Source organism: Anopheles funestus, chromosome 3RL (genome assembly GCF_943734845.2).
Source record: "Anopheles funestus chromosome 3RL, idAnoFuneDA-416_04, whole genome shotgun sequence".
Lineage (NCBI taxonomy): Eukaryota > Metazoa > Arthropoda > Insecta > Diptera > Culicidae > Anopheles > Anopheles funestus.
This window is the reverse complement of record NC_064599.1, coordinates 30,493,987-30,512,026: the sequence shown is the minus strand read 5'-3', so window position 1 is coordinate 30,512,026 and position 18,040 is coordinate 30,493,987. Positions and strand designations below refer to the sequence as shown.

The window sequence follows — 18,040 nt, the reverse complement described above, 5'->3', positions numbered from 1 at the left end:
AATTTACAAAAGGGGATAGCGCTGGTATTCTTTCCTACATAAGCATAAACAAACATTCATCACTTTCATTCCGGTGCGAGATCGCTGTTTCGTATGAAATTGTATTTTTTGGTAGCGTTTTTTAAAGCGAATTTTTAATACTGTGTACAACATTATAGTAAACGATAAACGTTCATTCCGCATACTCTTGTATCCTTGTTTTTATATTTTTTGTTTTGCTTCGTAGAGAGTAGATATCGAGCTAGCCAGAGAAGTAGAACTGTTCATGAATGATGTACGTAGAAACAAGTCATTGAAGAAAAAAAAAAGATTATGCTATCTTTTGAACAAAAAGCAAAAACATAACAAACTAAAAACAAGAAAAAGGTATATGAAAAGATTATCATAAAATCATTCGATATCGTCCTTATAAAAATACGTAAAACTGCACAAAACAGTTAACTACAAACCAGACAAATAAAGGAGGAAAAAAATAAATGGAATAGGATTCCATTACCCAAAAAACAAAAAAAAACGGCAACAGAAAAATAGAAATGAATGATCAAGTCTAAAGAACAAAAAAAAAAAATGAATCGATGTTTATTAATTATAAAATAAATATTACAAAATTAAAAACAAAAACATCTGTTCCATCAAAACATAAACGACGCGTACAGACACAATCTCACAAAACTTCTTCAATACCACAATCGATGTACGTTGTTTCGTAAACAATCTTATCGCTTTACACCTTTGGAAAAAACTGCATTTTAAGTGATACCCTGGAAATAATCTTACACATCAACCTTCCCGTGTGCGGGAATGGGAAACATTTATCATTTTCGAACACGTTCCCACTGATGGTATGCCCTTATACGCGGATTATTGGAACGATGTTTATTGGAAAGTAACGCAACCGAACTATAAAACAAATCACACGCGCACACGATCGCAATGATCGGAGCATCGCGTAAGGACCGTGAACCGTATGCGGTTGGAATTTTACAACTGTAGAGAAATTGTTTGTTGATGTTAAAAAGTGTAAAGCGGTATAAAGGTTTCCGGTAACGTAAACACTCAGAGACGATACGATGCAAAGGGCCGCAATCGGTCGGTCGGTGTCGGTGGTGGTACATTGGTATTTAATTAGAGTTTCATTGTCCACCCCAAACACAGAACGGGGAGGTGAAAAGAGTGTTCATAAAAAAATAAGGGAGCACATTACTTCAGTTCCTGTTAGTTCGCACTTCGCTGTAATTATGTCGGTGAAGGACGAAACATAAAAATTAAATCCCCTTCAACGCAATCCAGTGTTTTGGGGCGGGTTGAATCGCACTGGCGGATGGAAAATGATTCACCCAAGCGTTGGTTTTGCTCATCGTCCCAGGGCATGGGGTGTGGTAAATGGGGATAGATTAGCGACGATCCGAAGGGATAGGGAATGTGGGAGGGGAAGAGAGAGAGAGAGAGAAAAAAAAAGAAACGATAAGAATTCCGCGGGAATTGAAATACATCGCGCAGCTGGACGATCTGCGTTCCGCATGCCATTTTTTATGCACACACTGTTGTGAAGTGTGTGCGTTTGCGATATTGTTCAAAAAATAGCATCATCGTTGGACACAACGGACACATCGGTCTACGAACGACGGCGGTCGGAATCAGTACGCGTTCGACCGTGGCCGCGCGAGCTGTTCCTTCTGCAGCATTGTCAAACCGTTGACAGGAGAAAACACGTGTAGAGTGTGAAGATCGCGGGTGTAGGTGTATGCCGTTTTGCACGCTGATGATGATTGATAAGTGGTGTGATTAAAAGTAAACGTATTAATTGTGTAACAGATCATCTTGCTTCTTAAATTCCAAGCTTACTTTTTTGTTGGTTTATTCGTTTGATGACTTAATTGAATAAAGTTTACGATTTACTAAGCAAAAGAGGGTTGCGTTTAGTGACGAATAGCTTGCGTAGATCACTCCACAATGGGTAGTGATATGAGCTTGAAAGTGACGCAACGTGTGTCTTATCGGCGTGCGATAAGACAACGTCCGGTAACTCGGTATTGGTTGCAAACGGTCGGTGTTGGTGTTGTGTTACTTTGCATCGGGACACTATTCGGCATCGGTGACGTTGATGCGGCGAACCTTTGTCCACTGTCCGAATCGGTTGACATTAGTAACGGAACACAGGATGCGGATGGAACTATCGAACATGACGGTATCCGGTACAGCCCGAAGCAGTACTTTCAGGAGGATAGTTCCATAGTGCGTGGTTGCGTGTGTCTTATACGCCAGTGTCTTCATATCTGCTGTCCGGATGGTATACCCGAAGGAGAACCGTGTCCATCCGGTGACTTAAACGTGAACTTTACCATGTCTCTTGATGGGTCGGTTCATGATACGCGTAATTTGCGCGATAATGCAAACTACCATTTTCTTTACTTCAAACCCCAATGTTCCGGATCTTTACTGACGCTGTATGGGGATGAGTACATTCTGCGCTCGGTATGTGATCGTGTAGAAAGGTGGAATGGAAAAACAATCTCCCAGATTTAGCACCGAGTGTGTTCTCTTTCCAGGATAGTGTACTTGCGTACGGGCAAACCATGTATGACCCTCGGCACTACTGTTTGCAGTCGGCAGACCCGCTCGCATATGCCGGTTACTGTGAAACGGTGGATGCATACGCAATGCACCGAATGTACTCCATCGGTAAGTGTGCATTGTTGCAAACAGAAGGTGATTTGAATTCGACACACGCGATTCGAATTTCTATCGGGTTTTCTTGAGGAGATCTTGTACAGAGAGCGAAGTCCTTGGGTGTAAGAGGAAATGTTTACATATCACGCCTCGGCACGTGAAATGCATTTGTAAGTAAGGGTTTTCTGTCGCTGTTGGTACGATTCGTATTTATTTTCACGCGTGGGAAAGCTAAATCGGGCTAGGTCAAAGTTGATAACGAATTTAGCACAGGGTGAAGGTGAACAAGATAAGCGTTACAATGTATGGATGGATGTATCGATAGCACGTCTGCGTTTTTTGTTTTGTTTGACATTTTTTTGTTGACTTTTTTTTTAAATTCAATTTAATTGCAATCGAATTGAAAATAATCTTTATGGTTAATGTAGAAATAGTATGAACATGAAGTTTTAATATGGTACAATATTAATACACATGAGCTGTTTAAATGACTTAAAGCGTTAAATATTAACACCGAGGTAAATACCATTACGATCTGGGTAAATATAGGAATGTTACAACATCCAATTCGCGTTAGCACTGGCTGGTGGATATTTAAAAATGTTTGTTTATTGTGTAGAAACTATTTTACTTTTTTAATACAGTTTATAAATGCTAACATTATTTTTTATGAAGTTTGTTTTTTTATAAAACTTGGCAATTTTGGTTTTTATTTTAAATCCAGTTCTAGTATGCAAGTTTCTAGTGTTATTAGTCATATGACCAATAGCCTTAAACATTTAAAAACATCTTATTTATTAGCCTCAAACCTACCATGACCTATGAAGAATATAATAAATAATGTTTTGTGCATAAGAATACTTCATTTGTATGTTTTGTCTGAAGTATTTACTTGCAATAACACCATTTCTATTTATACACAAAAAAGAGGTTAGTCGCATGAAATCGTTTTTCGGTATTCGGTCTAATGCACAATAGTTCGTGGATCTCATTTGAACCAGTTTTCCCATCGGAAGTGATATAATGGTCCGTGACTATGGAAAAACAAACAAAATGTTGTATACCCTCTGCACAGGCAAACAAGTTCCTAAAGGCTTTTAAACCGGAACAAAAGAGAGATTGTCTAAGGCAACAACACGGACAGTCTCAAGACATTACGCGTTAAGACATTAAGCGTGTCTACATAGTGCAATTTACACTACAGATATGCAATGGTTTATATAAGCAATCTTTTGTTTGTCGATAGGTAAAATTCATAAATAAATCCAATTTTGGACTTCTTTAAAGTAATCATTTTCAAAATTAACTCTAAATATGGGACCGATTTGGATGGAACAAACAAGAAGTTCTGATAGCAGTAGTGTTTTTAAAAGAGTCAAACTTGTATAAGTGTCGTGTTCAAATGTATTCGAAAAAAAAAATAGAATATTTAGTTGATTAGATTAATACCAATTTCTTCTGATTAATTGGATAACTCCTAACAATCCTGGACTAATAACGATTCCATGAAGTAACAGGAGAATGTCATAAACGCATTTATTGCTTTCGTCAAGTCAATATTTTAACGCAGAAAATTGATCCGATATCCGGTGTTAATGTAGCACAAATGGTATCGATTAATAAGGTTCTTAAGTAACGATCTACACCCCTTCGAAGTGGATTAGCATCTCGACAGCTGGTGTCTCCTGTGGTTAAGTGAATTCGCTAACGATGTTTGCTACACTATTTGCCCGTTCGTAACTCGATACTAGACACTCCTCTTTAATTCCCCACAGGCATCCTCATATCGTTGCCATTCCTGGTGGCAACCTTCGTCGTGTACGCGCTGCTCCCAGAGATGCAAAATATTCCTGGCAAGTCGCTGATGTGCTATGTGGCGGCACTTAGCGTTGGTTACCTGCTGATGGCACTGATGCGTTTCAACGTGTTCAGCTATCAGTCGAACTGGTGCATCGCATCTGGGTATTTGGTGTATGCGGCACTCCTGACTAGCTTCTTCTGGCTAAATGTGATGGCATTCGATATATTCTGGACGTTCGGCGGCAGCCGTGGTCGGTCGAGCGAGCGGAGAAAGTTTCTCTACTACAGTCTGTATGCTTGGGGTGTGCCATTGTTGATCGTGGGGTTCGTGGCATTAGTTGACAATACGGAGTTTGTGCACGAATCCATGAGGCCCCAGATCGGTATGGAGCGTTGCTTCGTCAGTGGTGAGTAGCGCTGGCATGTACACTATAGGTTGATAAGGGCTTAGCAGTGACAGCGAATGGTTTCATTATCGGTCCCAGTGGAAAAGCTGATTGGGTTCCTGTATATGTATCTACCAATGCTGCTGCTCGTCACGGCAAATGTGGTGTTCTTTGCTGTGACGGCTATACGCATCTACCGTATGGAGCAAGCGACGGCTTCCGCTTTGTCCGGAGATTCTCGACGCCACACAAAATACGAAAAGGACCGCTACAGGTAAGGTGTGGCCCCAGCACGTCATTGGACAGGATGGAAATGAATCGTTTTGTTGTTTTGTTTTTAACTTCAATTTTATCTCCTGCTGCATCAGGTTCAGTTTGTATTTACGACTGTTCATCATAATGGGTGTGACCTGGACGATGGAGATCATCACCTTTTTGGTCGGTGAATCGACCTGGCTGATCTATCTGGTCGATATCTGCAACTGTTTCACGGGCATTTTCATATTCCTGCTGTTCGTGTGGAAACAGAAGGTGAAGCAGCTGCTTCTGAAACGGTGAGCGTCAGCATTCCGACAGTCCCATTCTCCCGAGTATTGGACGCCCGGAGAGACCCTTCGCATTAGGCAGGTGATCGCCTGCCTTGCAGTTTGCCGCGTGGACGTGACAATGTTTACTCGATTGCAGATTCGGCTTTAACCAGGCCGTCCCGGGACGGAATGACCACAACACCAACAGTACCATCAGCACAACGCGCACGACGGATGTGAAGTCAACGGTAAACGCTGAGACCCGCCTGACGGATGTGACTCATGGGAATTGATATGTGTTTACCTTATGGACGAGCGACAAGGAGACGCTAAATGGCTAACATTGCCGTCCGTATGCACGCAAAAAAGGGTAACTTATTGCCGTCTTCAATTGGTTGGCCATTGTCATGTAAGGATGATCGCCCATTTGTCGAGCGAGCGTGACCATGACCGCATCGACGTCTTTCGGAAAACGTGAAAGACAAATGGTTCGCGAAATCGATGTTTTATTTTGTAGGCAAACTTCCTGCTCTTTGTGGGAGGTCCACAGCTACAGGTAAATGGTGCAAGGTTTAACTGTTGTGTAAACAACTTAACGCAGGAATGTTACAACAGCAAAATCTATCATCGTATTCAAATGATAATATTGAAGTATTTTTTTTATTCACACATAGAGGAGTCAACGAGATCAACGCCCAGTAACATATTTAAAATTCAATGTGCCGTGCATTATTATACAATGTTTAATAGTATTACATTATTAAATCCCCACGTAAAAGAGGACTTTCGTGAATACTCAAAAAAAACTCTGCAACAAAAACGATTAAAATGCTACAGTAATTTCAAAGCGCGAAATATTTCGTGCTGCGTGAAATATTTCGCCAAAATTTAATTCGAGCTCCATAGCTCGAATCGATTTCCATCGATATCTTTCATTTGAAATTGAAATCTGTCCGTTGTTCAAATTGTTCGTTCACGTGTTCGTTTGCGAAGTGCGAAAAATGAATCGATATTTTTAAGTTATTTAAATGTATTACAGAAGTTTAATTACTTTTTTAGTTTAAGTTACTACAACATATGTATTTCACGAGATGTATTGACAGTTCAGTGTAAGAACATTATAGCTTTACATATTTCAAGTGTATTCAGTGTTGTAAGATATTAATGATACCAGTGTTACATTCGCAGTACTACTGTTCAACCGTGCATTTATATCTACCTCACTGTTTGAATTAAACTATTCCAGTTCTACGCTTATAAATAACACAAATAATCGGAATTATGACTCAAGGAATGCATGCTTAAAGTGATTCATAAATTTCCATGTTTCACCCGTTGGTCAGAACAGCCCGGCGAAGATAACAAACATCTGTTGTTGGTGCTGATGGCGTGTTGTATATTTTTCTTTATTCCAAACCAAAACCGGTTCTATTTCAATGCCACGCTTTTTACTGTGAAATAGTGTGATTAGTTTGCTATCATAATTTATGTTACAAAACGTAATGAGTTTGCAGATGAAATTGTGGAAAAGTATTTGATACGTTACAGTATTTGATACGTTTGATACAGTACAGTAAGCTTCAATAAATGATTCATTAAACGTTGTTCAATGTAAAGGAAGTAGTCGAATACGATCGAATGTTAAGAACAATGGAATTATGCGTTTGTGAGTGTTAACAGATTTCACTTTTCCGGCGTTTTCTTCCCGGAGTTTGTGCGTATGATTAAACAATGTGATTTGGCCATGTTTTGCCCCGTTCGATAACTCGATACACAATGGTAAGTATGTTTATCACCCCTATGGAGCAATGGGTGGGCAAAAAGGCGTTGTACTCAAAATAGAACTCCTTGCCATTTGTACAGAGAGAAAGAGAGACACAGAGAGAGAGGAAAATCACGGTTACCTATTTTCTCCAAACTTCTAGGTGTAAGCTGTTAAGTAATTCCTCCAGGGGTGGTGTGTCTGTCTGGAATAGGACCTTTTCGAATTTGTGTATAAACAAAGATTCATCGGTTGTTTCTTAACTCACCCGGTATACAAAATACACCCCAAAACGAGCTGTGCACAGTGCTCCCACACATCGTTTAGCTGCTAAATGGGGCGGGATGCGTTAAAGATGTAGTGAAGCAGCCGGTCACGATCTCTCAAGCCAAAGCACACACAAGCTATACAGGTGGCATCCGATTTTAGTGTTGATCGAAACATGGTACACTCGAGTCGTTGGTCTTTTACGGCGTTTCAATAAACATTTGTGCGAACTCCCTTTGCTGGTGTGATGAATTTCGGCCGTCGATTATACACCAACGTGATGTGCGTCGTTTTAATAACGCTGACACTGATCTGTATTGCTGGAGTTGACGCGGAAACAATCAACTGTCCATTATCCGAACGGATCGATCTGTCGGAAGGTGTCCGCGATATGGAAGGTTCAGTTCGTTTTGCGGGAAATATTTATCCACCGGAATCTTATACAACATCGGGCGAAAATCGTCGCTACAGCTGTGTTTGCACGCAGCGTAAGTGTGTGTACGTGTGCTGCTTTCACATTGACCGATCGAAATGTGAGGAGTCGTCACTGCCGCTTAATCGAACCGCTTCGAATCGACTCAGCACGGAGGATAATATGCTTGAGGAGGTTGATCTGCGGGAAAGCAACGAGTTCTGGTTAATCTATGAGACGCCACCGGCCTGGAACTATATGCCCGGATATTCGCTGCAGATCTCCGGTCACGAAGGTGAACTGATCAATGTGCGTAATGGAGCGTAAGCGTTATAGTTCGGTAAGAAAATGGTCAGTGTTTGCGTAATGTTATGGTTATGAATCTTACAGGATGGTAGCTTTGCGTACGGTACGAAGGTGTATGCGAGCAGAACGTATTGCATAAATCCTGCCGAAGATTCAATGCCGCACGTGTGGATAAAGGAAACGGACGAACATTTAGAGGTGCACCGTTGGCATTCGTTGGGTGAGTAAGAGGTGATTTTAAATGAAAAGCAGCTAGCGTTTACAGTTCATTAAAATTAAAAGAATGGGTTTATTTGTAGTGTTTAGTATGGAATATATATAGGGGTCCGGTCCGGTGGTGCATGTGATAAACGGCGCCGGTCCACACGGCAGGACCGGGTTCAAATCCCATCCGGATCGTTCCCCCGTAGCAAGGACTGACTATCCGGCTACGTGGTAAAATAAGTCTAGTAAGCCAGAAATGGCCGGCGTGACCTGTAAGGTCGTTAAGCCAAGAAGAAGTATGGAATATCAATGCCCATTAAATTAAAAGATCATTAATTTAAAAAGAGATATAATTAAATTTTGTATAAAGATTAAGTCATCCTAAGAATAACATTGTTTTCCATACCTATTCTGATAGTTTATCCCTCGCATTGACGAAGTATTGCTAGAATTGGCGATAAAACCAAAAAAACGCCGTAAAGTATGCAATAGTTAATAATTCGATCACTATTAACAGTCCCTATCGAGAAACATTTTGCTGTGATGGTTTGATGGTCGATAAATCCCTAAAACAATGAGAGAAAGAAAATCTTGACATTTTAATGCATCTTAATATTGTTTTAGGTATGATCATTTCTATACCATTCCTCGTTGCAACATTGATCGTGTACGCTCTCATACCGGACCTACGGAACATCCCTGGCAAATCGTTGATGTGCTACGTGTTCGCTTTGACGATCAGCTATTTGGTGTTAATTCTGATCAAACGCAGCATGTTCGACAGTACACCCGATTGGTGTACGGCAATCGGGTATGCGTACTACTTCTCCGTAATGTCAAGCTTCTTCTGGCTGAATGTGATGGCATTCGATATCTACTGGACGTTTGGAGGACGTCGCAGGCGAACGACCGATCAGAGCAAATTTTTACTGTACTGCTGCTATGGATTTGGATGTCCGCTCGTTTTCTTGACAATCGCTTTAGTGGCCGATCATACCGAGTTGATGTATACGAGCTTGCGGCCCGGGTTTGGGGATGGACAGTGTTTGTTTAAGGGTGAGTCTGTGGTTCAATTTCACAAATCAACTATACTTGAAGAACAACTTTTCATCTTTTCAGGAGAACAATTTGTGTCCTTTCTTTATCTGTACCTTCCATTGGTGCTCTTGGTGAGTGCGAACTTGTTCTTTTTCATCAGTACTGCTGTTAAGATTAACAGCATTGAACGCTGCACGGCAGCAGCACTTCAGGGCGAATCGGGACGACACAGCAAGTACACGAACGAACGAAATAGGTAAGTTAATATTCCACTGCGTAAACTAAACAATTTTCATAATATTCTTTCATCTTTTTCCTACTAGATACGGCCTATACGTCCGATTGTTTGTGGTAATGGGTGTAACCTGGACGTTCGAGTTTATAACCTGGATTGCGGACTCGCAACACTGGTTGGTACACGTGACCGACGTATGTAACTGCATCACCGGAGTGTTTATATTTTTCCTGTTTGTGTGGAAGCGTAAAGTGTGGAAGCTGCTGCAACAGAGGTTAAGTAGCGCGAGGCATGCACGAGAAGCAATCGCAAGCTTAATGAGTGTTGTTTTTCCTTCTTGCAGGCTTAACGGTAAGCGAGCTCAAAACCACAACCAATCGCCGTTCTCTGTGAGTGGTACCAGAACGACAAGTTTGGCACCGAACCGGAGACTATCGGCTGTTACCTCAAGTTTCTAGTGTTCATTGTATGTAGTAGGATGATTATAATAGCCATTTTATGCAGCCATGACAATGTTAGCAGCATTATATACGTAACGTTTAGGTTAATTGTTAATTCGAATGTTTTTTTTATGCTTGGAGTTTATAGAAGATGGAGAGGGATTATATTTTTATGACAACAGCAACTGTCATTAGCAATTATTTAATTTTATTTCACTGCTAACTGCATACTAATTAGTAAGCCAAAGTAGAGGCCATTCGAATAAGAATAACGAACAATAATAAATTGCACCCAACAGTATTCCATTTTGAAATAGTATTTTTGATAAAGCAGGTACATGTAATGAGGCAAAATAGAACAATAAATCGAAGGCTAGATAGATTTTTTTTCAAATAAACGCAACAGTATTATGGAAATGCTGCAGATTATTTTCTATTCTAAGCTATATATATGATTTTGGCTCAATTGAAGTTAACATACTTAATCGAACAAATATACTTAACTAATCTCAAGATGTTTAAAGTAAAAATACATAAATTTTCTATCACCAATCACTGCTCGATATATGTAAGTCAATGGTTTTGGCTACTCTCCGCAAGAGACCGCTAGTATAGAACACGTGTTGCAAACAAGAAACAATGGTCATAACATATAAAATAGAGGACAATTATAATTTAAACAAAATAATGTAATAAACCTAAAAAATATGGAAATATAAAATAAAGTAGCAAATTGAGAAAGGGGATATAACGTTTTTGGTTGCTGATTGAATCGTTTTAGTTGTGAATAAACAGAAGTATGTTTCTGCAATATTAAGATTGTTCTGCCATGATCTTCACTAAATGATCGATATTCCTATTATCAGATACGTATGGTTGAATTGTTGGAATTATATTTTGTTGGATCATCGATCATCGATCATCGAACAAACACGGTGATGAGAACTTGATAATTTCAGTATTAATTAACTGAACTAATAATATACTTCGCGTAGAGCGCCAGTTAATGTGAGTGATCGGAAAAACACAAATGTCATGAAAAGAAAGGAAAATTCTCCGGCAATTATTTTACCTAACTAAGCACCTTTCATTAGCAAAACATAAAACAAAATTGCTCGAGGCAAGGCAAACTTTACATCCTTCAAGCATTTTCACCGCACACGGTCGTATAAATCATTGTCGCTAGGTGATGTAATTCTTCTCTTGTCACACAAATTACGGACATTAAAGGATGGATGGCCATCTTCTTCATTCGCCGGGCTCATAAAAGTTCACCAGCTACACCATCATAAAACGCCCGCGTACCGTCGAGCGTCCGCGAATTACAGCGTCCGCGCGGTATAATTTCTAACCCAGTGCGGAGAAACCGGTGTCTAGAATACATGAATGATTTCTTCGAAACAAACCGAACCTCGTTCTGTTCTAACTGTCCTGACGAATCTCATAAATGTTGTGTGAAAATGTAGCATAAATCATGCAGAAAGAAAATGTATGTTGCGCACAAGAATCGAAAGGAAAAAAAACGCCCCAAAAAGGATGATGTTTGCTTTTGTTTTCCATTCGAATGCTTCCGTTTTGCACCCCATTTTGCACCGCACCGTAATGGTGATCCATTTGACGAAGATGTATTCCGCTTGATTAGATTATGGGGACCGTTTCGCGATAGGGGGTTTTGTTTTTTTCCGGCCATACCGTGATCGGTAAGCGATATGGTGGTTCGGTCTTTATCCAGCAGACGGCATCCATATTCATCAACGTTCAAGAGATGAACTGCTTTGCGAAACTATTCGTTTGAATTAAACTGATTAAGATTTTTGCTACCGACGAGCTGTTGTGATCGAGCGGGAAACAGATATTGCCACACTCTCGTGCGTATTGTGGGGGTTTATTTTCCATTTTCTTCCTCTACGCTTTCTTAAGGGTTCACTTTGTCGTTCGAGAATGGCAGGATTTTTCCACCACGTCACGTTAAGACATGTCTCGGGTGTAGTATTGTGGCAGCGCTAAAGGTAAAAGTCACCCATGTGGCTAATTAAATTCTATTACGAAGCGAAACCGCGGCATACGGCACCGTCTGGGTTTTTGGTATGCATTTCCTATTGCGTTTTTCTTTCTTCGTCGTGTGTCTTTATTGTCCTAAGTCGATGTATGTGTGGAGCTGTTTATGAATAAACTTCCAACTTCTTTAAAGCACTATGCAATCGTTGGTTGAAAACGATGGCCACTAGCTTTGTGAAGTTGCAAACGAAAAGGATGTCTGTGGCAATGTCCTCAACCACAAAATACACCCATACAGCGGTTCTTGCGACTGTCGACACATACTGTGGAAAATTTCTTGCATTGTTTGTTTCCTTCTTTTTTCGAATGGAACAAATACGGTACCGAATGAAACTTTGCCGGAGCAAAAAGGCAAAAACCCACTTACATACCAGATTTTATGTTACAAGCACACAAGTACAAGCGTGTTCCGTTGCTTGCATTCCTGCCGGTTGTTTGTTGTCCTGTGGGCAACAAAAAGAGCAACGAAATCTGGTCGTCACAGTAGCCGAAATGGTTTGCCGTGCTTAATTTGTCGCGTACTGCATTAAGCAACATTAAAGAATGACTTCAAACCCGGAGAGAACATTTGGAGGTGAGAAAATGTATTTGTTAATCCTGTTACGAGTGACTCTGCGGCATGCCAACATTATAGCAATCGGGACCGACCGTCCTCCCGGGTGTGGGGAGTATTATCGCTAATGTTGTACCGGACGGGGTTGTGTTTTTTGGGTGGGACGAATGCAACAAATTACGATTATTTGCTGAGTCAAGTGTTGTGTGAAGTTAATGTTTTAATACCAGCACGGCAGACATTGGGTGGGTGCTTTTTTGGGGGTTTGTGTTACATGGTACATGACTTTGAAGTGTAGCTTTTGACTTGAAAGTTTATATATTTTATGATAAAAATATATATTTTTTTTATAACGAAATTGTAGTGAAATAAATATATGAGCGCTTAAAATATTAAAATTTGAATGCAATTTTCCACTTTGATCAGTTCACTCAGAGGGAAATATTTTTGAAGAATAGATAAGCTTTCGGTATTAGATGAGAAGTTAGTTTTTTTCCAAAAATATTATGTACACAAAAATATTTGATACGGAGGGACCTGATTGGGGGTTTTTACCCTGAGTGGTGTAAAGTAATGTCGTAATGGTTTGAACCATTTCTGCTTTTAAGTTTTTATTATTTTATACTCAATCAACTACTATAACATTTCATATCTTAATCATGTGTTTAGTTTTACATTATCCAACGTACATAATTTGGTAAGAATGAATTTCAAAGAGATTTGTAGTTTTTCCAAGTATTTTTACAATATCACTCTCTCTTTTTACGAAATATTCTTAAGAACAACATTGTTTCTTTTCCTTAATGTAATTTTAAAGTAACATTCTTCACTGTGTTCCTAAAGTCTGTAATAATTGAGAAACCAATCCGTTAATAGCAGGTCAGGTGAAATCATTAATATATATAAATGATGAAATAACAGACTCACTTTTCAGAGTAAAAATGGAGCTATAAATAAATGCGTTCCAAGGATTTACATAAAAACACAAATTTGCTAAAGTATCGGAACGGGGAATTGATTTTATTGTTGCTGTTTAGCATTGATTTTGCACAAAAGACCAAAAAACCATCGTTTTAAACAGGAAGCAGCCTAGCAAGGAAAATTGAGAATCATCATTTTTGTACAATACAAGATCTTCACTTATAATTGCGTTTAAATCTTTTTCTCTTTGTTAACTATTCAAGAACCGCACAGGCAACCTTCAATCGATTCAAGAATCATTCAGGCAAGCTATTCGTTAGAAACTACCGGAGTTTCCCCAAAAGTGCCATTGATAATGATTTTCCACACGCTGTACACACAAACACCACAAAAGGGCCTTGAGCAAAATGGCTCCGCAACCACACCAAACACAGGTGTGAACATTTTCGGCTAGTATATGCTCTGTGGCCGAATAAAACGTTGTCAACTGAAAATAATGTGCGAAAAACCTCCCAGAGAAAAAAAAATAAAAATCCGTCATGCATATTGAGTGATGCTGAGATTGTGCCCTTCTCGTGTTAACAGCCAAAGGCGTAGAGAGAAAAGGAGAGAAAAAGCGCGTTCAGGCATGAAGACGAAGGCAAATCTAAAGCCCGCCCGATTAACCGTCGCATAAGCTTTTTGGTCGCTTACGATTAGGCATGGTTAACGTTAAATGGTATAAGAAACGGTGCTACCGATCGTCCGAGATGTAGTCTATTCTGATCGATCGTGAAGGTGTGATCGTACGGGCGGGTGTTATTGAGTGGTGATTTTGGTGTAATTTTAAAGCAGGTGCAGCAGATTGCAGCAAGATGCAATTACGTGTGATGTTGTGGTTTTGTGGCTGTTTGGTAGTTGGCTTAGTGGCCGGTGCTCCGCGTGTGCAGCGATCTACAGACGAAGGGGCTTCCAGTTATTACTACTTCAGTCGTTCACCGGGACATTCCATACATCTCGGTACACCGTTCGATGAACTGCCGGTGATTCCAACGCTAACGGAGACGAAATATTTCCCTACGGTTCACGTTCATCACGCTGAAGACAGTGGAAATCATGAGGGTAAGGGTTTGTTTGAGAGTGGCGAAGATGAGGATGATCATGCAGCGTACCGTGTGGTGGAACATGATCACGAAGAGGAAGGAGGTTCTTCGTACGATGAAGATCACCACGCGAAAAAGGGTGGAAAATCGGATATCGGGTACGATAAGAAACACGCGCTAGATCATGCCAGTAAGGGTAGCTATGGAAAGGAAGATCACAAGCAACACTACGCACACGATGGAGATCGGAAGCATTCGCATCACGATGAAGGTTCGCACTACAATGATCATCATGCGGAAGCGAAACGTACCAAGGGTGGTAAGCATCATGAGAAGAAACACCACAAGAAGGGTTCCAAGACGACGGGTTACCACAACGTGTACCACAAGGATGAGTACAAGAAGGAACACGTCTTCTACGACACAAGTGATCACACAGGGCAGTTTAAGAAGTATGGTTCATCCCACGAACAACACGCGAACGAAGCCGGTCAGCATGCCAAGGGTGGACACGAGGATCGGGCACATCAGGAAAATTCACACAAGAAGGCGGGCAGCAAGCAGCACGGTTCGTACGACAAACATCACGGTGCGTTCCAGAATGGGCACGGTCAGGAGGAACACCATTATGACGTTTCGGGCTACGGTCAGAAGCATGGACACACCGGGCTGGGTGAACGTGGTTACAAGATTATACACCCTTAAGTAGCGTAAAATGCAAACATTCTGCCATTACGAGACGAGAAACATAGAAAGAAAACAAAACCAACAAAAAAAATCAACCTCTAAATAGGCTGCCGAAATTGCATTTGCGTAAGAAAAGGAGGCATTTGTGCATTTTGCGTAATAAATTATTTGTCCTACAGAAACACTTCTTGCTCACTCCCACCTTCGTTCCCGTTTCTTTAACCGAAACTGTAAGCTTGCTGGTGGGTTTATCCAATGGAAAGTGTCGGAAGAAAATTAAACTGTTTGTACGATTCGGTGTTTGTTTCGCTAGTCCCGGCCACTGTGGCGGTGGGCATTGTGCGCGACTGCAAGTAAGGTATGCTTACGGAGGGGAGATTACGGCTTACGGCATAACGGAATTTGTTGAGTGCGAACGGTAATAAACAAATTCAATATTTCATTGGACGTAGGAAATATTTCCTAATCATAATAATTTATGATTTATTGATGGTTGCGTACAGCGAATGCACCTTCATCGGCAGATCGGGTGGCAGTGGGATGTGGAGGACGGATTTGTAGTATATATTTTCATTATGGGGAGAACCTGCTTCTTGGGATTTGCTGCTATTGCGAGTCGAATAATCTTTGGCCATTGAAAGTGGCTAATGGCTTTCCGGTAGTAAAAGTAGCGCCGTGGAAGGTTTGTTCTGTTTTATTTTTGAACCAAGAAGTGAATGCATTTAAAGACGTTGAGAAAGTAATATCAATTAGCAAAAGGAATGGTTGTTTTTTGTGTTTTATATACCAACTAAATGAAACTTCTTTGGTTTTTTTCATTTTTCTATGTTGGTTTTCCATTTAATGTTATACTAATTTCATTCATAAATTCATTTAAATGTTTTATTTTTTATAATTAGTTACTCAATGTTGCAAACATAGTCCCATTCTCTATTTAACACCTATTTGAAAGGAATTTTGGGTTTTTGTACTGTTGACATGTAATAATAATGCACAATAATGTAATGCAGTACTGTGAGCCCCTAGAGGTATGCAATATTTATTCATTTTGGAGTTTTGAAGAGTCGTCTTCTATCTGTTAAAAACATTAATACTTTCAGGCTGATGCTTGTTGTAAAGTAGATATTGAAATAAGAGTTCGTATAATTTGAAGTTTCAAACAAGTACAAATTCTGACCTTCAGCAGAATATCGTTTAGTTTGATTTATCGAAAGGAATTCAGACATGAATGTTATATACTTGCATATACTACGAAACATTGATTTAATTTATATTAATAGATACATACCATGTATTTTCAATCTTTTTTCAGCTAAATTGATTGTAAATAATGTACCTATAGTCAAGGCAACTCGATTATTATCATATGTTGAACAAAGGATAAACCTACAGTTCCGTAGACAGAATGCCAAACATGCATCATCAAATATGACAGATTCAATTATCATAAGATATTACACAACTGTCCACTGATTGATGTATGCATAACATTAAATTTCGCGCATCCACAAGCAAGTGCGTCGGGATGTCTACATTCCTTAAGCTACATGCACTATAATCCTGATTAGTGGTAGAAAATTCGTCCCATCATGCTGTCACTGTTTTGATCGATTCGATTTGAAGCGCGAGAGTGAGACAAACTTGTACAGAACCAAAGCCGACCGACTTCCTCCGGCAGTGACTAGTGCTTTCATAATTAATCGCTCGATTTACGGAGTACGGTCAATTGACCAAATTATTAAAAGCACAACGAAGCACTTTCTAGTCACCGTGCAAAACCGTGGGCCTTGTTTTTCCCAGAAGAGCTGAAGGAGTTTAAATTAAAATTAAACATTTATCACACCAGGAATATCCATTTTCTGGACGGTTCTGGTCCAGGCGATCTTTAGGAATTTCGGGACTCCTGTCCTGGAAGTGTAGTGTCAACCGGGATGAGCAGGAATTGGGGAATACTTTTCACCATTGATGGTAGTGTGGCGAGATTTTCAACAACCACCACACTGCGCACTGCAGCACTGGTCACTGGTGTAAGTGTCTGGTGTAGATGTGCTTGTGCTTTTTGGTGTGATTTTGGTGACCCGTCAGGGACGCTTTTAACCTAGTCCCAAAGTCAACTGTCCAGTTGGTAGGAAGAGTTGGTTCATTTCGGGGAGGTACAATTTCTGGTATTCTGCAGCTCTTATAAAGACTCCTGTGTATTATCGCATGTAAGGAGGAGGAAATATGATTATAAATATAGTACTGCAGCTATGGTCTGGTTCATTCCTGAGCATACTGTTGGGATTCCTCCGAACGCCATGTTCCGTCGTCATGTGTGTGATGTGGCTGTGAAAGTGCAATACTTCAAAAACGGCTTGGGAACCATTATACGAGAAAATAGCTATTACCTGAGCATCGTTCATCAAAATGACGTAAAAGTTTTTGTGGGTCATATGTCTAAGAGGATAGCCTAAATATAAAAAAGAACATGCGCCAAATATACTCTCCTGTCAAATGATAAGCTATTTTTCGGCAGTCACATGCTCCAAGCATTAAATGATCTGTCAATTAAGGATGGCACGTTTTATATTTTCCCCCAAACCATCTGCAGTCTGACGTTTGGTCGAGTATGTGTTCCAACTGCTTTTATACACGGGCACGTGTTATGGTGAAATTAAATTTGTGTTTCATTTGGACAAAAATCATCCTCACG

The 18,040-nt window shown here is 40.2% G+C and overlaps 3 protein-coding genes across 5 annotated transcripts; all 3 read left to right on the top strand.

The window, feature by feature from the left end:
- The first annotated feature begins 425 nt into the window (after positions 1–425).
- LOC125767885 (probable G-protein coupled receptor Mth-like 3) lies at positions 426–7,034 on the top strand. Its single transcript, XM_049434844.1, has 6 exons — positions 426–2,475; positions 2,550–2,682; positions 4,446–4,877; positions 4,956–5,130; positions 5,225–5,410; positions 5,541–7,034. The coding sequence occupies exons 1-6, from the start codon at positions 1,954–1,956 to the stop codon at positions 5,674–5,676; spliced, it is 1,584 nt and encodes a 527-aa protein (XP_049290801.1). The 5' UTR covers positions 426–1,953; the 3' UTR covers positions 5,677–7,034.
- Positions 7,035–7,086: 52 nt separating this feature from the next.
- LOC125767881 (G-protein coupled receptor Mth2-like) lies at positions 7,087–10,464 on the top strand. Of its 3 annotated transcripts, none has more exons than XM_049434838.1 (5): positions 7,087–7,162; positions 7,309–8,133; positions 8,215–8,350; positions 8,959–9,628; positions 9,696–10,464. In XM_049434838.1, the coding sequence occupies exons 2-5, from the start codon at positions 7,660–7,662 to the stop codon at positions 10,063–10,065; spliced, it is 1,650 nt and encodes a 549-aa protein (XP_049290795.1). In that variant the 5' UTR covers positions 7,087–7,162; positions 7,309–7,659; the 3' UTR covers positions 10,066–10,464. The 3 variants fall into 3 exon arrangements, with proteins under 3 accessions (XP_049290795.1, XP_049290796.1, XP_049290797.1); XM_049434839.1 differs by having other exon boundaries at positions 7,139–8,133; positions 8,959–9,390; positions 9,454–9,628; XM_049434840.1 differs by having other exon boundaries at positions 7,139–8,133; positions 9,696–9,881; positions 9,951–10,464.
- Positions 10,465–10,832: 368 nt separating this feature from the next.
- LOC125767908 (histidine-rich glycoprotein-like) lies at positions 10,833–15,530 on the top strand. Its single transcript, XM_049434875.1, has one exon. The coding sequence runs from the start codon at positions 14,434–14,436 to the stop codon at positions 15,364–15,366; it is 933 nt and encodes a 310-aa protein (XP_049290832.1). The 5' UTR covers positions 10,833–14,433; the 3' UTR covers positions 15,367–15,530.
- The last annotated feature ends 2,510 nt before the right edge of the window (positions 15,531–18,040 follow it).

Excerpts from the sequence above, each read along its gene's own strand:
- LOC125767885 (XM_049434844.1), top strand. The coding sequence starts at position 1,954 with ATGGGTAGTGATATGAGCTTGAAAGTGACGCAACGTGTGTCTTATCGG. Across the intron at positions 4,878-4,955 it reads GGAGCGTTGCTTCGTCAGTG|TGGAAAAGCTGATTGGGTTC; the intron begins GTGAGTAGCGCT and ends TATCGGTCCCAG. Across the intron at positions 5,411-5,540 it reads AAGCAGCTGCTTCTGAAACG|ATTCGGCTTTAACCAGGCCG; the intron begins GTGAGCGTCAGC and ends ACTCGATTGCAG.
- LOC125767881 (XM_049434838.1), top strand. The coding sequence starts at position 7,660 with ATGAATTTCGGCCGTCGATTATACACCAACGTGATGTGCGTCGTTTTA. Across the intron at positions 8,134-8,214 it reads ACGAAGGTGAACTGATCAAT|GATGGTAGCTTTGCGTACGG; the intron begins GTGCGTAATGGA and ends TGAATCTTACAG. Across the intron at positions 9,629-9,695 it reads TACACGAACGAACGAAATAG|ATACGGCCTATACGTCCGAT; the intron begins GTAAGTTAATAT and ends TTTTCCTACTAG.
- LOC125767908 (XM_049434875.1), top strand. The coding sequence starts at position 14,434 with ATGCAATTACGTGTGATGTTGTGGTTTTGTGGCTGTTTGGTAGTTGGC.